Here is a 15,370-nt window from a genome sequence, read left to right as displayed (position 1 = left end):
ATTATGCTTACCTGATAATTTCATTTTCTTCTGAAGGGAAGAGTCCACAGCCGCATTCATTACTTTTGGGAAATACAGAACCTGGCCACCAGGAGGAGGCAAAGACACCCCAGCCAAAGGCTCAAATACGTCCCCCACTTCCCTCATCCCCCAGTCATTCTGCCAAGGGAACAAGGAACAGTAGGAGAAACATCAGGGTGAAAAAAAAGGTGCCAGAAGAACAAAAAAAAAAAAAAAAAAAAATACAGCCGCCTCATAGATAAAACACGGGCCGGAGATGTGGACTATTCCCTTCAGAAGAAAATGAAATTATCAAGTAAGCATAATTGATGTTTTTCTTCTTAAAAGGGAAGAGTCTACAGAGTCTACTCTACACCCTAAAAAATATAGACGACATGGGTGAAAACCCAAAGCCCAGTTAACTGCACATTAGTTACACCACCGGCAAAGCCAAACTAAACCACTCAGTCCCAGAGTCTGTCAAGCCCAAACAACCTCTGAGTCAGCCCCGTGGATCACGACTGCCATGAAGGGACCCGGCCAAGACAAGGACTGCTATCTGCCCCTAAAAGGGAGAACAGATTCTCACGAAAGATCCAAAGGATCATTCCACTCTGCAGAACATAGAACAACCCATGGTTGTCGTACAATAGCAACGCCCAGGGAGACAAACTCCCTAGAAACACAAGGGCTGAAGAAAAAGAGATCCATACACAGGGAAACATGTCCAAAAAAAGGACTCGAGGAACACCCTCATATCCCTGACCCTGTACCATATCCAAAGGTACTCCAGGAAAACCATTAACTCCCCATTGCCTCATATTAGATCTATATCCGCAAGCTAGACAGCAGAAAAAGGATAACTATCCCAGCAGCTAGGAAAGAGTTCTCCAAAAAGAACACCAACCGTCTGAACAGGAACTCCCAATGACCAGCTTTCAGGTAGAAAGCTGACTCACCGTTGCTAAATCCAAACACCGAAAAGGGTTTCAAAGCTTGCTAACCCCCAGTCAAAGTGCAATTAGCTGTAGCTGGATACACCCTCAAAGTGCAATAGCTGAAGCTGGATTCAACAGCAAACCTTCCAAGGCTCACAGCCCTCCGAATATCAAGCTCCAAGGAGCGTCCCATCCCAGCAGTGAACGTCAGTGGAAAGGAGAACATCCAAGACCTCCCACACAGGAGAGAACTGACTTTAAGAAAACGGTCAACCCGCATAGAGTAACTGACCCCGAATCTTCCCTCTAGGATAATGGACAAGAGTCCCAGACTTCCGGAAGAGAAAGGAAGGGTCAACGTAGGAACTGCTGACCATTACTACAAACAGTATGTTACCATGAGTCAGGATAGACATTGTGCTCGGGTACAAAGCCCCTATACAGCTGTCTCCTCTAAAAACAAGGAACACTTCCCAAGGGAAGAAGGCCCTCAGATCCTCAGCATCCATATATCAAATTCCAACATATAGCAGGAGCCCCATAGGGATCAAACTCTCAGCCTTCCGCTGCAGGAATGGAGGAACCAGTCACTACATTGCAACTCTCCTTCCAAGATTCTGGAACACAAGAAGGGAAAAACCATCACAATGCAATACACCAAGGACCCACAGGTTGCTCCAAATACTAAGGTAACCCACCCTACCATAGAGGCGAGACCCCTCAGCCATATCATAACCCAGGAGAGATACCTGGAGTCTACAGGAACAGCATAAATGCACCAGAAGACCAGTAGGGAACCGTCAAGAGCACCTAAAACCTAAGCCACCAAACCATAGGCATCTCTCACAGAGCCCCAGCATCTATGGAGAGAGGCCCGCGGGACCACAAACATCTAGTGTGATATCGAACCGTCCATCCAAGGAGAGAGACGGACCTAGGTCAGGTCCTCAAAAAAGAAATCAATCGAAGATCCAACTTCCAGAGGAACCCTAAGCTGCCATCTACAAGAAGGAACGTACCTCTAAAGTCCGTAGACTTGGCGATCTAGCAATAGCCTCAAAACTTCCTTAACGATCTAAGATTCGGCACCCAGATCGCAAAGAAATCTCGTAGGCAAGCGTTAATACATGCTACACACACAGGCAGGATAGCAACTAACACCCAAAGGCGAATGAGAACCCTGTACCCTGCTCGCCATCTTTAAAGTAATTTAATGGTTTTCATTTCATCGACCTTGGAAGGATGAAAGGCGATGTCGGCCCTGCCGGGATTCAAACCTGTGACCTTGGATCCTTTAAACAGGCTTTTTTGTAATCAGGGCATTTACCAACTGAGCTACCTCACCAGTCCCAGAGAATCAAACTTAAAACACCACCCACAAAGTCCCTAACGGAGCATTGAGGGAAAAATGGTCAACTATCTGACCCCAGAAGGGCAGCCCTCCGTAACCGACCTCGTCTCTTCACTGAAAAGCCCCAAGGCTAGAGTTGCAAAGAGGACAGAGAATCACCCAAACGTTGAGACCTTGGTCAGACCAAGGGTTATGGAAGAGACAACAGCCAGAGATCCTTGAATGATCTACCTTCCAAAATCTTCTTTAAGCAGGGAAAAGCTGAAGCTTCACAGCTCCCCACAGAAGACAGGGAACCCCTGCACATCAACTCTTAGAGTAACACAACTCTGAGCAGATAAAGAACATAACGGTCCTGAGTCCCCGGGGACCTGAAGAACCATGATGATGTCTGCAAAAACAGATCCGTATCCCAGGCGAGAAGCCCGAACAACCAACCTAGATTGGCACTCATAACCCTCCTTACGGAGGGGTTGTATTTAAATAACAGGCCTCATACTTCGGTAGGATCCGAGCCCGGAGTCCATAGAATAGGCCAAGAGACATTTCAGAATCCAGCGGAATTATCAGCACCACGAGGGTGACATAAACCCTGGTAACAGCCGAAAAAGTATCCAACCAGTACCTGCCTGGCATAAGGACACTCTAGAACTGCCCAAGGTCCAAGAAAATTTGTCCCGAAGGATCGATAAATGAACTAGAAAAAACATAATTCAACAAGTGCGCAACTTCCGACGAAGTGCTCATGCGACCTAAATCGCAAGTATCGGTTCCAGAGAAGATTGTTCATAAAAACGAAACTCTAACAGACATGAGCTTAAGAAAAAAAACAAAACACATCCATCCGGATCAAAATAAAATGAAGGCAGCACCCATTGGGTGAACGCCCAAGGTGAATGAGGACGACAACGGGACCAGCCGATTAAAAGTCCCATTCACCCAAGCTCAGAACTGGAACCGAAGACAGCTTCTAAGTCCTCGAATCCCTCGGCCCACTAGGACTGGGATTCTCCAACATTGCCAAAACATGTCTTAAAAGAACACAAAGGCGAGCCAGCCTATAACGGAAGGCAAAATCACCCCTTGCCAGATCAACTGAAGGCCCTGGCCCTGAGAAAGGCCGAACTGTATCGGGCGAATCCACACTGGACGGGCCCTGATTAACGGAACACGGACAGTATCTTAGAAATACTTCACTTGGGAGATATGATTCATTGCCATAGAAATGGCCATGCGGAACCGTGCCGTACCCTCCGGAGTAAAGGCCATAGGGACAACTGCTTGCATAGCCGGGAAATGGACTGGAGCACTCGCTTCACGGAAATCTCGGAGGTGGATCGCTCAACGCACTCTAAGCTCCTTGCTTCGGGAGAAGAGAGTACTCTAGAACGGCAATTGATTACCCGGGCCATTTCATATTCATCACAAGACACAAGCTCCGAATCGGAGGCATCCGTGTCACGCATATAAGAATCCTCCATAATCTTATTAACCAATTGTACAGCCTCTATTGTCTCTATGTGACTTATGCTCTAGACCACTGGTTTTCAAACCTGTCCCCAGCAGGTCAGGTTTTCAAGATTACCTTGGGTGAGAGCAGGTAAATAACCATGGTTACTAATCAGCTGATAATTTCACCTGTGCTCTAGTTCAGATATCTTCAAAACGTGGTCTGTTAGGGAGGCCTGAGGACATGTTTTAAATCCAGTACTGTAGACCAGTGTTTCCCAAACCCAGTCATCAGTTCATCCATTAGCTGCTTATTTCACCTGTGTTCTAGTTAAGATATAATTAATATCTGGCCTGTTTATGGTCCTGAGGACTGGGTTTGGGAAACACTTGTCTAGAGAGCAGGGCCAGCAACCTTTTGCCCCAGATGTTTTGGAAATACATTTCCTATGGTGCTCAGACAGCCTAAAGAGTGTCTCAGCATCATGGTAAATGTAGTTCTAAAACATATGGGGGCCCAAGGTTGCTGACCCCGGGTGTAGAGCATAGAATCTAAGTCACAGAGACACTGTTCTATACATTTATTCTCTAGGAAGGATAATATGCTTGGTTGCCTACATGTAAATGTGCCGTCTCCTTTATTTGAGCTAATTCACATTCTACATACACAGGATGTTGCTAGACCTCTCACTTTGTACTTTGCTATAGACTTCATAGAGACCGATTTTGTTTCCTTGATCAATGAGAGAGAAAAAAAAAACTGTGGGTGTCTGTACCAGTTTTGTGTAGATGGATTCTGGGCTTATTGTTTGGAATAGGAGATATTCATATCTTATATCAGTTATAAAGCATTATTATACAGTATATGCAAATGAGAGTGTTAGATAAAACATTTTGTTAGCACACTTTTCATGGTTTGCAAATCAAGAACAGGATATACTTACCATAAAGTATGATTAAATACATGTTCCCTGGTTTTCTTAACTGTGGCTAAATAACCCCTTAATGGGGTACTTTGCAGGTCTTTTAACAGGGCTTGTGTTTATGATAGCGCAGCCCTCACTGCCAGTGGCGAGACTGCACTATATTCGGAAGAATGCAGGAGAGAGGTTGTAATAGCACGGTCTTGCCACTTGCATTGAGACCTGTGCTATTACGGCCCAATAAATCCATTAGGACCAGCGACGTATAGGGTATGTCATGGTCATTAAAGGGACAGTCTACACCAGAACTTTTATTGTTTTAAAAGATAGATAATCCCTTTATTACCCATTCCGCAGTTTTGCATAACCAACAGTTATATTAATATACTTTTTACCTCTGTGATTACCTTGTATCTAAGCCTCTGCAGACTGCCCCCTTATTTCAGTTCTTTTGATAGACTTGCATTTTAGCCAATCAGTGCTGACTCCTAGGTAACTTATCTATATGACACACATGAACTAACACCCTCTAGTGGTTAAAACTGTCAAAATGCATTCAGATAAGAGGCAGCCTTCAGGGTCTAATAAATTAGCATATGAACCTCCTAGGTTTAGCTTTCAACTAAGAATACCAAGAGAACAAAGCAAAATTGATGATAAAAGTAAATTGGAAAGTTGTTTAAAAATTACATTCCCTATTTGAATCATGAAAGTTTATTTTGGACTAGACTGTCCCTTTAAGGGGAACAAATGAGTGCTGTTAAAGTGGTATGAAACCTAAAAAAAATATTTTATGATTCAGACAGAGCATACCATTTTAAAAAGTTTCCAAATAAATGGACCGGCTCCTGCTTTATAACAAAAGATACCAAGAGAAAAATAAAACTTTTTATAATAGAAGTAAATTAGAAAGTGTTTAAATTAGCATGTTCTGTCTGAATCATAAAAGAAATATTTTTGGGTTTTATATCCCTTTAAAACCTCTCTCTGTTGAATTTTGCAGGGTTACATAAAATTCCCCATATGATTAAAACAGCTTCTCTGAGGGAATGGAACAAGCAGAATTTTCAGAGGCATTTTAGAGCCCTGCAATATGGCTAATATATATATATTAAAATACTATAAAAATTGGGGCTTCAAACTAATTTTGAAAATTATCACAAATGAATTGACATAAAAAGAAACGGCTGTGCAGGAGGCAGAGGTCTGTGCTCATTATAATTAGTTCACTTCTGGTTGCAGTTTGTAAGAATTTGAAACCAATTCATGATTTCAGAAACCTTTTTTCTGAATTACATAGATGTTTAGGAGGAATTAAAATTTTATTAGACTTTAGGAATTAAAGGAAATGTGTTTCCACCATCAGTAAGAGTGAGGCGGGAAAAAAAACAAAAAAACACCTTACAAAAGGTCGCTCTTTCAAAGAAATGGTCTAAACAGATGGAGACATTACAAATAAAGAAGAGTGAAGGCCGCCATCCATGGTGTAGGAGTCATACAAGGATGATTATATATGTATATTTATATATGTACAAAAATCCATAGTTAGGATCTGCAAATAAAATGCCATGCCATGGCACCTAGGCTTCCAGAATGTATCCAATACCAAGAAACTGAATGTCTACTCGTGTAGATTCAGTAAAATACAAAACAAGAGTTGGCTCCTCTACACAGTATGGCATTATATTCCCAGTACACTTTTTTAACCCCTTTTTGGCTGTAATACATTGAGGACGAAATTTTCGCCAACTCTTTCAGCAGCGAATGGATTAACACTTTATTAAACACAAGTCTTGCTATTCGACCACAGCCACCACATGTTTCTTCTTCTCTGTCACAATTGGTACGGAGTCCTTTTTGCTGTGTTTGCGTCTATTCATTTCCCTAGAAATAAAATTATTATTTAGTAAGAGAGGCTGAGGAGATTCTGTTTCGAAGATATAAAGTGGAACATGTTCTCATGCAATGATATTTCATTTAGCAACAACTTAAAGGAAAATTGTACTCACAACATTTCTATCAACCATATGAAATGAGCATTTACATTTGCTGATAAAAATGTTGAAATGAATAAATAAATTTAAACTCATACTGCTGTATTAGGCTTAAGTTTAAATGTAAATTGGGTTTACTTCCCATTTTTTAGGGGGGGGGGGGAACATGTTTAAATAATTCTCGTGTCTGCACTTTGTAATCTTTTTAAATTTGCCGCATTTGATGCAATAATTCTGTTACAATATGGAGTATTTTCTCAAAATGATTAATACAAGATTTTATTATATAGAATTATAAGTTATTCATAGTTTTGAAATTGCAATGTTTATGGTATAATTTTTTTTCTGCTGACCATAACGTCTCCCTTCCACAGAGAACCACAAAAGGCCTCTCCAGTTTCACCAGCTCCTATCTTATTTTAGGTAGGGGGTTTACACTAAACCTCATGCAACGCTTCATTCTGCAAGAAGCATTAGCATGGTGACCCAGGCTGTGTGATGAGAAAAGACCCTTAGACCATCTGGAGGACTATATAAAGCTCTGTACTGTTTGAGACTATATTATATATATGATGGATCAATCAGATTGTCCTGAACTAAAGTGTTTTACCCACGCTCTCTGCAGTTGGATCACACGTATTTGGTACTTACTTTCTACGACGCGCCTCTCTCATGATTCGCTGTTCCCTTATCTGGCTGTGGATGGTTTTGGGAAGGTGCCGGTGCCGTGCGATCCGCTTGATTTGTGGATGGTGCTGGAACTTCTCTTTTAGTTTCTGGTTGTAGTTTTGGGCAGCTCTCTCTCGTGGGGATAACTAGTGGAAAAGCAAGAAATTCTAATTGATGTGCTGTATTCAAAGCACAAGGCTCAGTATAGCACTAATGGCAGTTTCATTTAAGGCATTTTTAAATCTATTTTATTTTACTATGAGAAACAAGTAGTGGAGAAGTTAAAAGGAGAATGTACATTAAAATTGGTTTCCGCATAATATATTTCCAGTTACTTATTTAACCAGCTGCAGAGTAAAACATGTATGAGACATTGCTCCTTTTGGGTTTATTTATGTATATGAAATAGCCCCTTTTGCTCACTAAAGCCACAATCTATTAAGATGGGCTGAGCTTGCAGGCAGAGCAGACATTTATCTTACCATTCTCTATACACATAAAGGCTTCCTTATCTTATAACTGTATGTATACACAAAGCCCACTACCTAGTGGCTGATGATCTAAAGCGCTTTGCTCAGGCGAATAACAGTCTTGCCGTTTACTTTAGCACCCATAATGCAGATGAAAGGGGGAAAGCTTTTTCTATGCTCAGCATGCATTACTTATTTCAGCCCTAATTTACTGTCAAATCTAAGAAAATTAGTGAGTTAATCTCGGTTACCAAAGCAGTTCAGCTGATGTGTTGGACAAGTGTTAGTTTGTTTATGCTAGCAAGAGACTAAACTTCAATCTGTCAAAATATATCCTTTAGCAGTTCTGAATATTAACAAAACGTGCAAAAAATATCATTCTTAACAGGAAATAAGATACATAGAGCCGAACACACTTGTTTTAGAATGCTTAGGAATTCTTACTTAGGATTACGCCATGGGTAGTATAAGAAAGTTATAGTCTACTTTAAAATTGTTTAATTAATATACTTTATAAACCTCTAAGTTTGCCTTTTTCTAAGACCCTGCAGGCCGCCCCTTATCTCTGTGCTTTTTAAATCTTGCACAACCGCCAGACAGTACTATTTCATATGTGCCATTTAGATAACATTCTGCTCACTTCCATGGTTATGTAAGAACCATCACTGATTGGTTAAAATGCAAGATTGTGGAACGCTTTTAAAAAAAAAAAAAAAAAAAAAAAAAAAAAAAAAGGGGTAGTCTGCAGGGGCTTGGATACAGGTAATCATAGAGGTAAAAAGTATATTAATATAACAGCACATTGAGTTAATAAAAAAAATGTATACATAGTTGATAAATTATTTTCTCTTTCGGAATGATGATAGTCCACAGTCCTCCATAACATATGGGATATATTTCCTGCCACTAGGAAGAGGTCAAGAACACATACAAGAGCTTTAAATCCCTCCCACTTCTCTCTAGTTTTACATATAGGCGAGTAGAGAATAGGAAAGAAAGGTAGGAAAGGGAAAGCAGGGTTTATAGAGGTGTCATCAGAACTGTCGCCCATGAAATAAAACAGGGCCTGTGAACTATCATCATTATGAAAGTAAAGAATTTATCATCAGGTAAGCATAAATGTTGTTTCATTTTAAAAAAATGATGGTCCACAGTCCTCCATAACATATGGGATCAAGACCCAAGCCGATGGTCAATGTTACGTACAGGGTGGGAAAATACTTTCTCTGACAGTTCCTATTTAGCCGACACCACAGCATGAAGGACTCTCCGAACAAAAGCTGCTTGAGAAGAAGCAAAGACATCAAAATGATTCATTTTGGAAAAAGTATGCAAGGAGGACCATGTGGCAGCTTTTCAAATCTGCTCCAACAAAAAGTATCATTCTTAAAGGCCTATGATGTTGCCACTGCTCTGGTATAGTGAGCTGTAATACGTTTAGGAGGCAACTTACCCGCCACCAAGTAAGTCTTGTGAATAACTTGTGTAAGCCAAGATGCTAATGCTACCTTAGTAGCTTTTCTGTCCTTTACAATATCCAGAGTAATGTAAAAACAAACTAGACAGAACCTAAAAGACTTCCTGCATTGCCTGTGGACTGTAAGTACCTCCTTGATGATTGATATAGGCTACTGCTGTGATATTGTTCAACTGGAAACTAAAACATTTATCCTCCTTCAACAGAGGCCATGCCTGAAGAGCTCAAAGAATCACTCAAAGTTGCAGAATGTTTATTGGTAACCTTACCTCTAAAGGAGACCAAACTCCTTGCAATACGTAATGACAATGGCCCATGACAGACAAAGAAAAGATGCCTCAAGGATCAAAGAAGGACTTTATGTCCACCAAGACATAGATTATCTGACAGATGAATCCAGAGCTATTTGTTGCTCCAAATGAAGATAACATTTTTTTACCACTGACTGAGCATGGATAGAGAAGGGGACATAACTGAAAGCGGGCAAAAGGAACCGTGTCTGAAGCAGCTACCATAAGAGCGACTATGTCCATACACTGAGCTACAGACAGCAATTGAGTACTCTGCAAGGAGAGAGATGCTCTCTGGAGTTTTAACCTGCACAGTTCCGTCAGGACTGAGTCTATTATGACTCTAAAAAATGTAACCCTTGTTGCAGGATATAACAAGCTTTTGGAAACTTCCAACCATAGTTTTGGTAGCAATAGTTGTAGCTTGCAAGCATGAGTGATTGCTAATGACAGAGGAGCTTGCACCAGTATCTCGTCAAGATATGGTGCATTTGAGATCCCCTGAGCTTTGATCACTGCTAACAGGGCACCTGTTAGAACCACTACAAATCTTAGTGATCCTTAATGTCATGCAATGGTTATCCTGCTTAATGTGATGGATTTGTGACAATAGGGTTAACAACTATAGTATATAGCCAGAGTTAACCCCGTTGTCTTTTTATAGCCAAACAGTAAATTCAAAGTACACACTGGTGCATCTGATATATGGTAGAAGTTTGGCAGAAGGTGGTTGTTGTAAGTAAGATTTGAAAACCTGGAGTTGCTACTCGTATACAACAATTATATAACACTCCGTACACACTGCTTAATATTTTAGAACAGATTGAGAGTAGTACAGTTGGAGCAGAACCGTCTATAATACCTCTGGTTAGGTGAACAGTGAGCAAATGTGTGATACCAAGTGAGAAATAAAAGTTATTGGAATAATGCATACAACTTGACCCAGAGGTCTGTGACATACGACCTGTCTGTAGCGTGTCCTGGAAGTCACTGGGTCGGCAGGAGTTGAGCAGTGGCGTCCTGTTGCAATCCCTGACAAGCGTGGAGCGAGACACTGTGAGAGAGTGTCCTCGGCTGCAGCTGACATCACGTACGTTCCGCTGAGCGTGGAGCTAGAAGGCAGTAGTTCCTGATATACTGCGTTCAGCAAGGAGAGCGGATAACTCGGAAAGGTTAGTTTAGGTCTCCACGGCTGGTGAAAGCTTCGGTTCTACAGGGTAGGTGAACTTCAATAATCCAGCAATAAGTGCTGGTGGGAGGTGCCTTTTATAATGATGAGTAGGAATACTTAAAGGAACAGGCATGGAGGAATTATATGAGACGATTACAAGACACACCTGACAGCACCTGGCACCTTTGTAAAGATGCGGAGCTGTAGCCAGACCAAATGGAAGAGCGACAAACTGGTAGTGTTTGTCCATATAAGCAAGCCTCAGGAACTGATAGTGATCCCTGTGGATGGGAATGTGCAGGTATGCATCCTTGAGGTCTATTGTAGTCATAAATTTATCCTGTTGAATTAAGGGCAAGTTAGTGCAAATTGTTTCCATCTTTAAACTCGGAACCCTGACAAATAGGTTTAATGTTTTTAGGTCTAAGACAGGTCTGTAGGTCCCTTCCTTCTTGCGGACTATAAACAGATTGGAGTAAAACCCTTGATCCTGTTGAGATACAGGTACTGGGATAATTAGCCCCATATCCACCAATTCCCGAACACACTGTAGAAATGCAGACGCCTGTGACTGAAGTTTGGGAACATGAGACAGAAGGAATCGACCTCGAAGAGGTCTGGACCTGAAGCCTATTCAAAAACCCTTAGAAATTATGTTTTAAAACCAGGGGTCCTGGACTGACCTGCACCAGGCCACCTGAAAGAGACTAAGTCTGCCCTCTACCAGAACAGATTCTGGTTCAAGGGGCCACATTTTCATGCTGATTTAGTGGTGGTGTTGGACTTTTTGGATTGCTTGTTCTTTGACCATGAAGAACCATTCTTCCAGGCTGACTTGGAGGGCTCAGGTTTCTGAGAAGAGGAGGACTTCTGATCTCCTGAGAAGCGAAAGGAACAAAACTGATTTCCTCTTCTGTTCTTTCATTTAGATTTTTTGTCCTGAGGAAGAAAAGTGCCTTCCCCACTAGTGAGTGTCTTAATAATGGAGTCTAAGTCTGGCCTGAATCGAATCTTCCCTGGGAAGGAAAAAAGTCATCAGTCTATTTTTAGAGATTATGTCTGCTGACCGAGACTTTAACCATAAGAATCTCCTTGCCAGCACTGCTATAGACATATTTGTTGACATTGATCTTAATAATGTCCATTACCGCATCACAAATAAATGCCTGAGTCATTTTAAGTGCTTTAATGCAGTTTTGTAAATCCCCAGTAGAGGAATTGTCCACCACCATTTTTGCTAGGGAATTACACCATAGTGTTCCTGCTGCAGCCACACAGGTGAGAGAAACAGCCAGTCTAAGTAAAAGGCCTGTTTGAAGAAAGAAAAAAAAAAAAAGAGTTTCCTTAAGGACGACTCTAATTTGCAGTTCATTGGATCTCTAAATGAAGTGCTAACCTCCACAGGGATAGTCTTACGTTTGGCGAGAATGGAAATACTACCATCAACCTTAGGGATTGTTCCCCACACTTTCACATTCTGTTCTGGAATGGGGTACATTTTCCTAAATTTTGTGGAAGTGGTGAAAGGTATGCCTGGCTTTTCATTCCATAGCAATATAGTCAGAGAACAAATCAGGGACCCGAAACAGCTGTGGAATCTTTGGTGTAGCTTTTAAAGCAATATTTAACTGATTCAATGGCTTGTTTTCAACATTTTCTAAATTCTTTAATACCACCGGCAATAAATTGCAGATATGCTCCACCTTAAATCTAAAGGCATTGTCATATTCAGCATCAGGCACAGGCTCCTGTTCATCTGATGACACTTCCCCATCAGAACTAGATATATTTGCATAGTCAGAGTCAAAGCTCTGTAAGAAAGCAGTAGCTTGGGGTTGAGGGGGAGTATTTTGCACATTAACCTCATGAGACAGATAAATCCCAAGATATACGCTCACTTGGATTGGGTATTGCCGCCAAACAATCATAATTTTATACATGCTGCTTTTAAATTCAGAAGTAATATCAGTAGACTCCCCCTGAGTGATAAGTATTGGGCAAACTTCCCTTTGTGAAAATTGTGTACCTCAGATTTTGCATGCAAACCAAACACAACCTTCCACTTCTCAAATGTGGTTGACCTGGCATACTGGAACAGATTTGCAAAATAAACAAATATATGTAACTGGGGGGGGGGGGGGGGGGGGTTATCAGAAACTGACTCCTCTAAAGAAATATCATTGGGGACAGAAACATTTTGTTCCATACTTGTACTTATATAACAGTATACAATAACACCTTATATAATAAACAGTACAGAGAAACCTAGTAGAGAGCCCTCTACACTATAGGGATACTTGTACAATCTCCCAATATAGTAAGTATAACAAGCCCCAAGATATAAGTAAAGCCCTTAAGTACCCCTGGTAGCTCCTAGGACTGTCAGACAATAAAAACCAGATTAGAACCCGTTAAAGATCAGGCACCAATGGTTGCAGATGAAATCTAGTCACAGAGGCTCCAGTTAGCTGATAGAAAAGCTGGGGAAAGAAAAGGGGGCGAGGCTACCCCCCCGGGAGTAAAGTCGGGGGCTTAGAAATCATAAAAAACACTTTTGAAAGTTTTTAAGTAAAATAATGTGCACCAAGCATAATAATCATAAAATCCTGCAAAAATGTGTTCCCCAGCCTACCGGAGCCTGCACTATACAACCACATCATGCATTAAGCTATTGCCATTTCTCTTAAAGGGCCAGACACATAATTAAAAAAAATAAATAGCCCAAAAGCTGCCAAAGGGTTAAAAAGTGTCTGAGGCTTCCCTAAGTGTTCCCAATGCTAGTAGAACTGTTAGGGACATGATATGGAGAGGGAAAAAAAAAAAGTGTCATGGAGGGGAAAACCCCTGTCTATGCTGTACCTGTGTCATAGCACCTACAAATAGCCTCTGGGCTATGATGTGCTGTGTAAATCACTTACCTTACGCAGCACCCCTCCACTAGCTTACCAGGCATGTCATCTATGTCAATGCAGTCCCTCAGGGGGCGGATAGAGACGAGTCCCTGTGACGCCTGAGGGTAGTTATGGCTGAAGTCCCATTAGGGAAATGCTGCGCACATAAAAGGGTATTCCTGTGTCCCTGCATCATTCAGCTGCTGTGAAGAGTCTTTTCCGTCTTCTTTGTAAATACTCCCCAGGAACTCTGGATCTCACATAGATCTGAGCTCCCAATTTGTAATACATAAGCAAGTAGTTGGAACAACCTCTATCCATTCTACCATTTTCTATGAGTCCAAGAACAAAACTAGAGAGAGATGGGAGGGTTTTAAAGCTTGTATGGGTTCTTGATGGCAAATATATCCCTTATGTTATGGTGGACTGTGGACCATCATCATTTTACAAAGAAAAGTTACTTACCTACCTATCTTTTGTCATAGGACCTGGCTGTTGTCACTCATGCTTTCTTACAGGTGAGACCAAGTTCTAAGCTCTGACACATGACTTAAAAAAACAGTAGGACCTATCTGCTTTTTTTTTTAGTAAGTTCTACTAAATTTCTGTTAAATAGCCACTATGAGGTTCTTGGTGATGCCTGGTAGAGGCTACGCTAGAATTACTATACAATACAATACAGTAAAATACCAAGAATTGATACTGAAACTATGGATTTTAGAAGCATTTAAAATTTAGATATTTTTAAATTTGTATGAACTGTGTAATTAACAAAATATAATGTGCATTCCATAGTCTCAAATGACTCCAGTTACCCGGATATATTGATACATCAGATGTAGTTATCCACTGCCCCCAGTCAGACTGGGGTCCATGGAATTCTGAATCCCGACCCTTCTATATGCTGCACAGTGATAGTCACAGAACAGATAAGATAAACAATCAAGGATTCAAAGGGTGTGTCTTGTACTGCAAAATCATGCAACATTTGATTTACATAAAGACAGTTTTAAAGGGACAGTATACTGTAAAATAGTTTTTCCCTTAATGTGTTTACAATTGCTTTTTATACCAACTGCAGAGTAAAAAATGTATGAAAATTAGCTTTTTAAGGTTTATTTGTGTATATTAAAGCTCTGATTTTGTGTTTTGAAGCCACAGCCTAATAAAATAGGTTGAGCTTGTAGGTATAATCAGATCTCATTACTGTATCACATTGTGCACATATACCTGCTTCTTTATCTTATATCTGTCCTTAAAACAATCACCAATACTTTGAGAGAACAATGGAAAATCAACATGTTATTAACTTATCTCTGCTTTATCACACTGGGAGTGTAATTTCTTCTGCTGGCTGTGTTTACAAAGCTTATCTATAGCTGGTACGCGCGGCCACAAACTTTCAGAATAGGTGGGGATACCACATGCTAAATTAACAATTTCAAATGAAAATATAAGGGTAAAGGAGCTACTTGTAAACAATTTAATACACTCCAGCAGGTAAAGTGGATCATTGGGAACAAATTAAAGGGGAGAAAAATTTTGAGTAAACTGTCCCTTTAAGTGCATTTAACATATGTATTTTAAATGCAAATATTTTGTGATGCAGTCATTCATTCCTGATGCATAAATAAAACACTTTACATCCATTTAATTACATTTAAAGAATGATGATCCCATCATGTTGAATATTGCAATAAAATAAAGTGTCGTTAGCAATTCAGCTCCTTGTTATAATTTAAGCAAT

The 15,370-nt window shown here is 40.7% G+C and overlaps 1 protein-coding gene across 1 annotated transcript in view; it reads right to left on the bottom strand.

The window, feature by feature from the left end:
- Positions 1-5,964: 5,964 nt before the first annotated feature.
- DCAF13 (DDB1 and CUL4 associated factor 13) overlaps positions 5,965-15,370 on the bottom strand; it is a 56,404-nt gene continuing 46,998 nt past the window's right edge. Inside the window, exons 10-11 of the mRNA XM_053715266.1 lie at positions 7,307-7,470; positions 5,965-6,545 (exon numbers count right to left, since the gene is read on the bottom strand). Coding sequence (XP_053571241.1) covers positions 6,458-6,545; positions 7,307-7,470 — 252 coding nt within the window. The 3' untranslated portion in view covers positions 5,965-6,457. The remainder of the gene's footprint in view (positions 6,546-7,306; positions 7,471-15,370) is intronic.

The sequence above is a fragment of the Bombina bombina genome, chromosome 5 (genome assembly GCF_027579735.1).
Source record: "Bombina bombina isolate aBomBom1 chromosome 5, aBomBom1.pri, whole genome shotgun sequence".
Taxonomy (NCBI): Eukaryota; Metazoa; Chordata; class Amphibia; order Anura; family Bombinatoridae; genus Bombina; species Bombina bombina.
Note: the sequence above shows the minus strand (reverse complement) of the source record. Positions and strands in the feature narration are given on the sequence as shown.